At 46.9% G+C, this 12,246-nt stretch overlaps 1 protein-coding gene across 2 annotated transcripts; it reads left to right on the plus strand.

The window, feature by feature from the left end:
• The first annotated feature begins 1,736 nt into the window (after positions 1-1,736).
• Eif2b5 (eukaryotic translation initiation factor 2B subunit epsilon) lies at positions 1,737-11,379 on the plus strand. Of its 2 annotated transcripts, none has more exons than XM_051191144.1 (16): positions 1,737-2,021; positions 3,057-3,181; positions 4,034-4,219; positions 4,304-4,481; positions 4,566-4,646; positions 4,908-4,985; positions 5,236-5,548; positions 7,267-7,412; positions 7,644-7,801; positions 7,890-8,008; positions 8,442-8,549; positions 8,702-8,792; positions 9,209-9,332; positions 10,022-10,147; positions 10,707-10,817; positions 10,964-11,379. In XM_051191144.1, the coding sequence occupies exons 1-16, from the start codon at positions 1,842-1,844 to the stop codon at positions 11,021-11,023; spliced, it is 2,184 nt and encodes a 727-aa protein (XP_051047101.1). In that variant the 5' UTR covers positions 1,737-1,841; the 3' UTR covers positions 11,024-11,379. The 2 variants fall into 2 exon arrangements, with proteins under 2 accessions (XP_051047101.1, XP_051047102.1); XM_051191145.1 differs by having other exon boundaries at positions 1,738-2,021; positions 7,644-7,785; positions 7,907-8,008.
• The last annotated feature ends 867 nt before the right edge of the window (positions 11,380-12,246 follow it).

Raw genomic sequence — 12,246 nt, forward strand, 5'->3', positions numbered from 1 at the left:
TTCTTTGTGAGTTTGAGGCAAGCCTGGTCTATATAATGAGTACTAGAGCAGCCACGGCTATGTAATAAGACACTGTCTCAAAAAAATTTTAAAAGAAAGACAGACTTCATTTGTCATAGATTCTACGAGAATTGGTGAAGGAGCATTGCATCACACTGACCTCTAGAGGGCAGTGCTACCCGACTTCACAAACCAAGGTCTGGCTAGCATTTGTTGGAGCCCTGTGTGGGCGAGTGCGTGTATGTACACAAGAAGAGGGGTTCCCACAGGCGCATATTTCCTTTCTCTTCTCCATGTAGATCAGTAGCGCAACCAGACATACATTTACACGTTATCTTATTTTGGTCATGTTTGACAACTTGTTCGGTTCTTGTGCGGTTTCACTTCAGAGCCGATACTGGCTTCCCACTTGGGATCCTCCCGTCTTAATCGTGTTAGAAGCATACATATGGTCTGTATGCCCTGTAATACATTGATTTAACTGAAATTTTTTTTACCAAGTTGCCCTGCTTTTCCTTCTCCATGCCAAAAGCAAATGCTGTTCTCATGGGCGAATAAAGAAAAGACAGACTTCTGGATTCCACGAAGATTCTAAGTGTTACAACACCTTGGAAACACGAGATAACAACTCTCTGAGAGAGAACATATACAGGAGGTGGGAGGAAGCAACAGTGGGAACTGCATATAACTACGGGAAGCAGGGTTAGCAGGGGTTCTGGTGCTGGCTGAGCGCGGTTACTTACTGTAAACCTCGGCCTGAATTACACTCAGGCTTCGTGCCATTGTTTCCTCCACATTACACTTGCTTCATAAGCTGCGGCCCCCAAAACCTGCTTCTCCGCTTCAGTGTCCAGCCTGGAAAGCGTGCTACTACGCTCCAGACCTACTAACCTGACTGGTGTTCTTGGATGCTGCCTCATCTATGATAGGCTGAAGTGGACCTCGTGAAAATGTTATCCCCATGAAAATGGCAGAACGCTTATGGAACTATGAAGTCAGATGAGCTCCAGCACCAGTTTTCCCACTCACTAGCTGGGCGTGCTTCCTTAGTCTGACTTAAGAAATGCCTGTTGCTCTTTGCTCCAGGTAGTATTTCCAGCACTGGGGAGTGGGAGTGGATGAGGAACTTAGCCATAAGCATGCTCAGTAAAAATTTACCGCTTGCCTCCACGTTCGGTATTTGTGCAGATCGTGTATTCCCACCAAAAGGCGCCAGATCCCCTTCGGTTACTAGAATGCAAATGGAGAGCTACACGTTATTTTTAGGTTTATGTGTATGAGTGTTTTACCAGTGTGTATGTGCACCGCAAGCATTCAGCGCCCTGAAGGTCGGAGGAGTTCCAGATACTCTGGAACTGCATAGTGGGCGGTTGTTAGAATCTTCTGTGAGAGCAACAAGTGCTCTTAACCGATAAGCGACCTCTCCAGCCCTGGAGAACTACAAACATTAACATGCTTAGGGCAGGGAAGCTGCAGGCTCCGGCCACCACAAGTCCCTTCACTGCGAACCCACCTCAGCAAGCCCACTTCCAGAGAAGCACTCTCTGATCGAGACTGACTTCCGCCGACACCCACCCTTCCGCGGCGCACGCGCTACCCAATAGGCCCTTGCGTACTGACCTAGTACGGTTAGCCACGCCCCGGCTCAGGCCTTGCCCGGGGGACGAGGTGGGGGCGGGAAAAAAAAAAAAAAAAAAAAAACCTCCGGGTAAACGCATGCGCCCTCCTTCCTGGTCCTCTCCCTTTAGTCTCACCTTCGCGTTTTAACTGGGAGTTCTTTTTGTCCCCTACTGCGTGCGGTGTCAGCGTCCCCGCGGAAGTGCCGGCTGCGAGGGAAGAAGATGGCAGCCACTGCGGCGCTACCTGGGGCTGCGGCCGGCCGAGCGAACAAGCGCGGTGGCGGACCGGGGGGTGGAGGAACCCAAGGTGCAGAGGAGGAGCCGCCGCCGCCTCTCCAGGCCGTTCTAGTGGCGGATAGCTTCAATCGCCGCTTCTTCCCCATCTCCAAGGACCAGCCTCGGGTGAGGAGCGCCCGACACGCATGCAGTCCGAGGGCCGGAGGGTGGCGGGGCTGCAGGAGGTTGCCACTGTGGCTGGTTAGTGAAGCGTGCTCTGGAAGTTACCCTAAAGTGTTTATCTGGTTGGGGGAAGGTGGAGGGACTGAGGAAAACTCTATGACAGTCAGACCAGGGCTGTCCACCCAGCCTTGGGAGAAATGGAGAAGGCTACGTGTAGGAGCAATGCTTGACAGAGCCTTCCCAGGGAAATTTGGTAGTGCAAGAGGGCCCTCCCGCTGCCTTGGAAGAGAGAAATGAGCAGTTAAAGAAAAAGCTTCGGAAAGGGCGATGTTAATATACCGAAAAGAAAAAAGACTGAATCTCGAGCTTGCGTGAGCTTTTTCTTGACGTTTTCTGAAAGGAGGACCGAATGGGTTACTGTCACCCTCAGAATTACCTAGACTTAGGAAATTGGTCATCAGCTTGCAGGCAGCAGGGTCACTCAGCAACCCATAGTTCACTCAAACAGCTTTGCCTTTGACTTAAGAAAAATTCCTGATGCTTAATGGCTGTTCATATTTGACAAGTGTTTGATTGATTGCCTATGACTTAATGGTAAGAGAAGGAAATTTTATAGGGAGAAGGCCTAGAGTTCTGAAGCTATGATTTAGGGTCAACATATATCTTTTGCCAGCACTGGCATGTTTGTTTCTTGATAGCCATGCCTACTAAGTCCAAATCCTGTACCTTCGACTGGACCTTAGCGCATTTCATGAATAGCCCAAGCAGGAACCTGTTTGTTTTAGAATTAAAAGATAAAGCTGCCTGGTGGTGGTGGCTCACGACTTTAATCCCGGCACTTAGGAGGCAGAAGCTGGTGGATCTCTGTGAGTTTGAGGCCAGCCTGGTCTCCAAAGCTACACAGAGAAACCCTGCTCGAAAAACAAAAGGTAAAGCAACTTGTAGCATATGGAAACTGATAGAAGGAACATTGTTGCAGTGGGTACCCAAAGTATAATCATGGATTGACATCTCAGTCTTTCATATCCTGCCCCTTAGGTCCTCCTGCCCCTGGCCAATGTGGCGCTAATTGACTACACTCTGGAATTTCTGACGGCCTCAGGTGTGCAAGAAACATTCGTCTTTTGCTGCTGGAAGGCCGCTCAGATCAAGGAACACTTATTGTAAGACTCCACACTTTCCCTTGCATGTTTCACCATCTTTTCCCAGCCTCCCCCCCCCCCAGGATGTTTATGACAATGTTAAGATGTTGGAGGAGATAAAAAGCTACATCTAGCCAGGCACTGATGGTGCACACCTTTAGTCCCAGCACTTAGGAGGCAGAGGCAGGCTAATCTCTTTGAGTTCCAGGACAGGCTCTAAAGCTACAGAGAAGCCCTGTCTCAAAACCAAAAAAAAGGCTACATCTGTTCAGATCTCATATTAGGCTTAGTGTTTCTCTCGATTTTCCTGAGGCTTACAAAGTCTGGTCCCCTGAGTTTTGCTTTTTATCTGATAGCTGCAGTGTGGAGGTCACTAGAAGAGCATCTTTATTTTTCCACTGAATTTCTGAATACTGTCTGACCTGACCCCAAGGACAAGAACAAGCTCTTCACCCTTGTTCCCACACTGGAAAGTTCTTAACATGTGTTTGTTAAAATCCTGGGAGACTGAGTCACAGAATTTATGAGTTTGGGAAATAAAGACTATTAGCAGGCATTCTGTGGTACAAGAAAGATGGCATGAAGAAATGTGTTCCCAGGGTACTTTCATGCTCTGGATATCAGCAAGATTCTGAATTCATTTGAAGACAGGAGTTGAGGTATAGAAAGGAAATAGCCATATTTGTGTAACATATAAATCTAATGATACCAGGTGCTGAAACCATTCATTATAGTTCATAAGTCTCTTTGAAGCAAGGACGCTGGCAGGGACCCAGAAAAGTCATAGAGAAGTTTGAATGCCAAAGGGAGGTTGAAAATCAAGTCTGTGATCATTTGCTTAATTTACCATTCCTCTCACCACCTTTTCTATAGGAAATCCAAGTGGTGCCATCCTACATCCCTCAACGTTGTTCGAATAATTACATCAGAGCTATACCGGTCACTAGGAGATGTCCTCCGTGATGTTGATGCCAAAACCTTGGTGCGCTCTGACTTCCTTCTGATATATGGAGATGTCGTCTCAAATATCAATATTACCAGAGCCCTAGAAGAACACAGGTCAGGGTAGGGACAGTGGCAGGGACAAGACTTAGGGACAAGCAGAGCCCTAAGACTACTTACTCTGTCTCATGTTCTTTATAGGTTAAGACGGAAGCTAGAAAAAAATGTGTCTGTGATGACAATGATCTTCAAAGAGTCCTCCCCCAGCCACCCTACACGCTGCCATGAGGACAATGTGGTGTTAGCTGTGGATAGTACCACAAACCGGATTCTGCATTTCCAGAAGACCCAAGGCCTCCGGCGGTTTTCCTTTCCCTTGGTGAGTAGGTATCTGGGGAACCACAGGTAGGAGAGGGCTGAGTTTCCAGAAGAAGTAAGTTAGAGCCTGTGACCTCTCCCACAGAACCTGTTCCAGGGCAGTAGAGATGGAGTGGAGATTCGATATGACTTACTGGATTGTCACATCAGCATCTGCTCTCCTCAGGTGAACTCTCCAGAACAGGGCTGCACATCCAAAGACTAGAGCTCCTGGGGGGGGGGGCAATATCACCCCCTTTCAAGGCCAGGGATTATGTCTTCTTCTTTCTCGTATCTGTTGTATAGGAAAGAGGCACTATTACGCTATCCCCAGTATATTGAGAACCAAGTTTATGGGTTTGTTCTATAGCCAGTTATGGGTGTGGTGGCTCAGTCTTTGTTTCCTGGGAAAGTACTTAGCCTTAGCACACCCTGTCTCTCCCCATAGGTAGCTCAACTCTTCACAGACAATTTTGACTACCAAACTCGAGATGATTTCGTGAGAGGCTTGTTAGTGAATGAGGAGGTAAGAAGAAGCTTCCAAACCTCTAGAGGAAAGTGTTTATCTTGCTCTGGTAACTTTGGTTCTCTTTTATGTTTCATTCAGCCTTCAGAGGGAGAAAGTTAGCTAGGAAGCTGAGGAGGAACAATCTATAAAGAAAACTTGGGCCATTGCTGAGCCACAAAGAGGCACTAAAAAGGTTTAGAAGGTGTCCTGCTTTGAGACTGTCACCCTGTCTTGCTTGACTATGTGATCTTCCTTTCTCTTCCTTTAGATCCTAGGAAACCAGATCCACCTGCATGTGACAGCTAAGGAATATGGTGCCCGGGTCTCCAATCTGCACATGTACTCAGCTGTCTGTGCTGACATCATCCGTCGATGGATCTACCCTCTCACTCCAGAAGTAAACTTCACTGACAGCACTACACAGAGCTATACTCATTCCAGACACAACATCTACCGAGGGCCTCAAGTCAGCTTGGGCCACGGCAGTGTCCTGGAAGAGAATGTGCTTCTGGGGGCCGGCACTGTCATTGGCAGCAATTGCTCCATCTCCAACAGTGTCATTGGCCCTAACTGCCACATTGGTAAGCACAGGTGGGGAATCCAGCAGCAGGCCCACAGATGCAGGGCTGGAGTATGTCTCCAGAAGCTAGGAAGGGAACCAAGGGATAGTCCTTACGAATAAGGAACTAGAGTGGCTATCTTAAGAAAGGAGGAGAGAGTCTGGGGAGATTGCTCCATGGTTAAGAGCACTTGTTGCTCTTGCAGAGGATCTGGGTTTGGTTTCCAGTGTTCATGGTAGTTCACAACCATCCTTATTTCCAGGTCAGGGGGTTAACTCCTCAGGCACCAAACACAGGCATGATATGCATACATACATGCAGGCAAAACACTCTAAATTAATAGATCTTGGGGTTGGAGGTGGGAGGAGAAAGAAAGAAGAGTCTCTCTGCTTATTGGGACACACTTTTTGTTTGTTTTTCAAGTCTGCTGGCCTTGAATTTACAGAGACCCACCTGTTTTCACCTCCCAAATGCTGAGATCAAAGTCATGAGCCACACACACACACAGTGTTGGCCCTCACTTATAATCCCACCTAGAAGATGGAGGCAGGAGGATTACATGCTTGAGGCCAGCCTGGAACTATATATTGAACCCTGTATTAAGCAAAAAAGGCAGGAGGAAGGAAGTTAGTTTGGCTATAATCCCATCTACTCAGGAGGATAACATGAGTCAGGGCTTTGAGGCCAACTTGGGCAGCAACATGACCAGTCTTAAAAACAAAACAAGACAAAAAGAAAGAAAAGAAAAACAGAAAAGGGCGTACAGGAGAGTATAAGAATTTGGCAGCTAATATGTGGTCTATGACTCTTTTTTGCCGGTGTGGGATCATTGAGACAGGATTTTTCTATGTAGCCCTGGCTGTCCTGGAATTCTGTAAACCAAACCTGCCTTTTCCTGTGCCTCTTGAGTGCTGGGATTAAAGGCATGCATCACCACCACCTAGCCTAGTGAGATTCTTAAGATGACTCTTTACACTCTGGAATGTCCTCTACTATGTTTTCATTTGGAGCCAAGTGAAGAGTGAGCATGTACTACTAACCTCTGTTTAACCATTACAGTTTACAAAGGGCTTTTGCATGTATTAGTTCATTTAACCCTCAAAGAGGTGGTCTTGCCTGGGTAATATCTAATGTGAGGCGATGCTGGCTATTCTGGTTGTGGGCTCCACGTGGTCTTTTCCTTCCTTCCTTTCTCTTTTGGTTTTTTGAGACAGGATTTCTCTGTAGCTTTGTACACCAGGCTGGCCTCACACTTACAGAGATCTGCCTGTCTCTGCCTCCTGAGTGCTGGGTTTAAAAGCCACCACTGCCATGCTTCTCAGCATTCTTTTTGCTGTTCTGTAATGTGACTTTCCTCTTGACAACTCACTTTGGTTGAAGAATGTGAGACTGGTAATAGTGCCAGCCCCTTGAATCTAATAGTAAGATTCAAGATCTGTGATGCACAGAGAGATGGAATAATTTGGTTGTCCTTACAGGTGAGATGTGACTATAATAAGGTTATAGTTCATTCTGGGAAATCTTGAAGGCTCTCAGGTTAAACCATGTGTGTACTTGGGAACTTAGAGAATGGTCAGTTTGCTCTCAGGCTGATCTGGAAAGGGACTTGATGTTTCTAATGTTGGCAGGTGAATATCAGAGCCAGGTGGGAGCAGGGGCTGATGTCATGGGGCTTGGCCTCCATGAAAGACTGTTTTGGAGGTGAAACCCGAGTGACAAAAATTCTCATTCTGAGCCAGGTGACAATGTGGTACTAGACCGGGCCCACCTGTGGCAGGGAGTTCAAGTGGCTTCTGGATCACAAATACACCAGTCTCTGCTCTGTGACAAAGCTGAGGTCAAGGAACGAGTTACCCTGCAGCCACACTGTGTCCTCACTTCCCAGGTAAGGCCTGTTCCATCCTATGAGGGATCCCGGAATTGAATAGTGATTGTGGCAAGTGAAAGGGAACCACATTTCCCTATAATTAAACCTGAAATTAGGACCCAAGTTCCTTTGACCTTCTATTTAACTTACTATAAAATCAGAACAAAACAAAAAAGCATTGTTTTGATTGTCAAGATAGTTCTCGGTGCATTATTAAGTCTGGGCCACTTGGTCCTTTTTCTCTCTTAGGTGGTCGTGGGCCCAGATATCACACTGCCTGAGGGCTCGGTGATCTCTTTGCACCCTCCAGATGCAGAGGAAGATGAAGATGATGGCCAGTTTAGTGATGATTCTGGGGCTGACCAAGAAAAGGAGAAAGTGAAGTTGAAAGGTGTGAGGCTCAACAGGTGTGGGGCATCTGCGCATTTCTCTGCCCCATAGAAAAGCCTGTTTCTTTCCAGAAAAATCAGTGCTACTGTTGGGCCTTCTCAAAAGATCAATGTGTTTCCCAGGTTATAATCCCGCAGAAGTAGGCTTTGAAGGTCAGGGTTACCTCTGGAAAGCTGCAGATGTGAGCATGGAGGAAGAGGAGGAACTACGGCAGAGTCTGTGGGGTGAGCTAGACCTTATAGTTTTAAGAACTTTGAATCTGATCATTATTAGGTCCTCAGTTCATACTGATAGGACTCATACTGCTATCTGTTATTGCCTGGGTTTGGTTTATTTTTTTAACTTTGTGTGCGTGTACCATGTCAGGATAGTAAAGGTCAGGATCCACCATGTGTGCCTTTACATGCTGAGCTATCTCATTACTCCCCTCCTCTACATATCCCTTTTTTTGAAAGATAGGCTCTCTGTAACCCAGGCTAGCCTTGGGCTCGCTGTGTAGTTGAGAATGATCTTCAGCTTCTAGACCCTCCTGCATTTCCTCAGTGCTGTATTATGGCATGCATAGCACACCTGAATCTGTGTGGTACCAGCCTCTGTACATGGGGAGCAAGCACTCCATCAGCTGAGCTGTCTCTCTGACTCTGACTTTGTTTTTAGGACTCACAATCAATATGGAAGACGAGAGTGAGACTGAAAGTGAGCGGAGTGTGGATTCTGAGGAACTGGACAGCAGAGCGGGGTCCCCTCAATTGGATGACATCAAAGGTGTGAACAGAGTGGGAAATGTTACTGTTTGCTTGCTTGCATCTGCTAGCCAAAGGCTTGAGTTTCTCCCATCAGGGAGGGCTTTGCTATAAAGTCAGAACTAGATGACTTAAAGCAAAGCATTCTGGAAAGTTGAATTTCTTTCCTTTCAGTATTCCAGAATGAGGTCCTGGGAACACTGCAGCGAGGCAAAGAGGAGAATATTTCTTGTGACAATCTAGTCTTGGAGATCAACTCTCTCAAGTAAGAGTAACCCCTTCCTGTTTTCTTCTCTGGGTTGTTCTCTCCAAGTGTTTCTTCCCAGAGGAGGAGACTGGATAGGAGAAGGCCAGGAGTGTTTGGAGCAAGTAGAACATTAGCATCTAGCCTTGAGTATTTCCTCCAGTATTTCCTGCTCTTAGAGCTGAAAGGCAGTGAACCCTGGAGCCATGCTGTATTAGTTACTTCCACTCAGGGAAGGAAGGGTTTGTTTTGGCTCACAGTTTGAGAGTATGGTTCATGGTGGCAGGAGCTGGGAGCCACTGGTCACATGGCATCTGCAGCAAAACAGCAGAAGTGAATGCTGGTCTCAGCCCAAAATTCTACCCACATGTCCAGAGATTTGTCTACTGGGGTGATTTCATCACTATTAACCATAACATCTGCCAATCTCCCCACAGGTATGCCTACAACATTAGCCTAAAGGAAGTGATGCAGGTCCTGAGCCATGTGGTCCTGGAGTTCCCCCTGCAACAAATGGATTCCCTGCTTGACCCAAACCGCTACTGTGCCATGCTGCTTCCTGTAAGCAAAGACTGAAGCCAGGTGCAAGGGATTGAGTAGAGGCAGCCAAACATCTTTGCAGTGCTTGTCTTAAAAAGAAATTAGGAGTTGGTGGGCATACTATGGGATATAAGTTGCTTCTGGGTCCGTTCTCCTTGCCTTTGGAAGGTGGTTAATTTCTAGACCAGCAGTACCGGGCCCAGGGTAATACTTAATACTGAATGGTCTTTGACAGCATTCCAGGCCCCAAAAAAGATACTCAGAAATAGTACTGGCAATCAGGTATTATAGGACACATATCTATAGCTTAATGCTTCCAGGAAGTTAAGGCCAAAGGATCACTGGAGTCCAGCCAGGATAACAGCAAAATTCCATCTCAAAGACAAAGTCTAAAACAACATGAAGAATAGCCTTGGTGCTACAGAGCCCACCATGATTTGACCCAGAACAAGATTAACCCTGGCTGGGGATAGAGATTTTGAGGCAGTCAACAGCATCTATGTGACCCACTTTTCCCTTCCTGGGAAATCTCATGCTTTCCCCAGACTCTTGTTGGAACAGGTCCTAAATACCTATTACATGACTCTATAGTGCCTATGTCATCTCCCTCTTATCCTTCCACGTCAGCAATATCAGTTGTCCCTGCTGTTCAGCTTCAGGAGCACACTTAGAAATAAGTCCCATTTCCCCTTCCCCTTCTTTTCCCATAGCTGCTCAAAGCCTGGAGCCCTGTTTTTAGGAACTACATAAAGCGTGCAGCTGACCATTTGGAAGCACTGGCAGCCATTGAGGACTTCTTCTTGGAGCATGAAACTCTTATTACTTCTATGGCCAAGGTGAACACCATCCCACACTTTGTGTCCTACATGTGTGTTGAAGGAGGCCTTTGTAATCCCTACAGAAACACAGAACTGAGGCTAACTTTGGCCTACCTGAAGTTTGTTCACCACACCATCTGTCCCTATGATCATGTTTAATGCTGGTGACACAGCCATTGGAGGCTGGCCTGAGCTAACCAGGCCATTCAGCAGGAGGTCTATGGGTCATGCCCATCTCAGCACCAAAAGATCGGTTCACTCCTGTTCTTCTTTCGGGTGGGTGGTGGTGATGATGACTTGACTTGGCGTGTGTTTGTTTTCCTCAAACTGGCCTTAAACTTGTGGTACCAGTGAGTTTAGATTCCTGATCCTCCTGCCTCCACCCCCAAGTATTGGCATTACAGGCACTAACCACTCTGCCTGCTGTTTTGTCTGTTTTCAAGGGGCTCCTTGGAACATAGGAGGAAGCTGAGAGCCTGGAGGTGCTAAGGTCTCCTCTCAGTGTTAGCCATTATTGCTTTTATATCACTACTAGATCCAAGAGACCCTGAGCCTCCCCTTTGCTGACTTTCTATAGGTTCTGATGTCCTTTTACCAGCTGGAGATCTTGGCTGAGGAAACAATATTGAGCTGGTTCAGTCAAAGAGATATAACTGACAAAGGCCAGCAATTACGCAAGAATGGACAGGTATGACAGGCTGCCCTCTGCTCCTCGGATGCCCTAGTCCTCCATCTTAAATTCTGGGGGCTTTGTGATCAGAGCTGTTTGTCCAATAACAAGAACAGGGAATGCATGTTTCTCTCCCAGCAGCTCTCCCCTCTGCTTCCTTACAGCTGCAGAGATTCATCCAGTGGCTAAAAGAGGCAGAAGAGGAGTCATCCGAAGATGACTGATGGGTACTGCTGGCTCTCATGTGTGGTATTGGTTGCCCACCTAACAGATTGGGCGGAACAAGAAAGCTAGCTACAGAAGCATGAGTGACCACTACAGAATGAGACTTAACAGAATAGAAGTTGCAACTTCAGTATTCTTCCTACTGCTAGCAACCATGTGCTTCTCATCCTGACTGAAGTTGGGATGCATGAGGTTTGACTGAAAAAGACTCTGGGGAAAATCTAGACAGACCCTGCAGCTGGAGGTAGGCCAGAGGAAGCGCTTTATGCTCCAGCCTTCCCTCAGGGAACAGTAAGGAGCAGCTGTCCCTCTCTGTTGTTTGTATTTGTTAATATTAAAAAAGAGGGTGTATTGGGCTTCTCGTCAACTCTGCATCATCAGCCAGGAGAGAAAGTAAGTTTATGAGCTGACTTAGCTGCCTTTAGCCAATGCCTGGAGGAAGGGAGAAGGGCTGCAGTGACCACAAGGTGGTGCTATGCTACCTGATTAATTCCATTCCCCTGGCACACTGGAAGTGAATGGTCGAGCTGCCTTCCCAAACTCCATAGACTAGTCTGTGGTTGTAGGGTGGTGTGCCAGAGCCTATTTCCATAGGCTTTCCTGGTCTGAACACCCTCTACCCGAGGATGATGGTGACAGGCATACATGAAGCCACTGCCACTCTAGCCTTCTTCAGTTGACCCAGTACTGGTTCTGTCAGAGGTACTGGGCCAATTCTTACAGAAATCCACATGTCTTTAATCCCAGAACACTGGAGTCAGAGGCATGAAAGATCTGAATTCAAGGCCAGCTTGGTCTACAGAGTGAGTTCAGGACAGCCAGAGCTGTTACACACTAGGGGCAGTGGGAGAGTAAGGAAACCCACTTAAGAATCTTATGAATCTTATAGGACATAACTAAGGACTTTAACCTTATAGCCCAGAACTCTGCTTCAATGAACTGGAAACTGTCCCAGAAGCAAATGAAACCCAAAGCCAGGAATGGACACGCTAAGAACATAGAAATTCCTATAAAGTATGCTTTCACTTATTCTGAGAGTTTAACATGTGGCAGGAATCCTAAGTGTCCGTGTGTTCTTTCATTTGACCACCATCAACCCTGTAAAGTAGTTCTTGTCATTTTCTCACGAGATGTCTGCAGCTCATAGAAGCATAGTTTGCCACTGACCCTACAACTGGACTTTGACACTGTGCTACGCAGCTCCTGTAACCTCAACATTCTC

Source organism: Phodopus roborovskii, unplaced genomic scaffold (assembly GCF_943737965.1).
Source record: "Phodopus roborovskii unplaced genomic scaffold, PHOROB, whole genome shotgun sequence".
NCBI classification, from domain to species: domain Eukaryota; kingdom Metazoa; phylum Chordata; class Mammalia; order Rodentia; family Cricetidae; genus Phodopus; species Phodopus roborovskii.

Bases quoted from the DNA above. Each gene is read 5' to 3' on its own strand.
- Eif2b5 (XM_051191144.1), top strand. From the start codon at position 1,842: ATGGCAGCCACTGCGGCGCTACCTGGGGCTGCGGCCGGCCGAGCGAAC. The intron at 2,022-3,056 runs GTGAGGAGCGCC...CCTGCCCCTTAG, and splicing joins TCTCCAAGGACCAGCCTCGG to GTCCTCCTGCCCCTGGCCAA. The intron at 8,550-8,701 runs GTGTGAACAGAG...CTTTCCTTTCAG, and splicing joins TCAATTGGATGACATCAAAG to TATTCCAGAATGAGGTCCTG.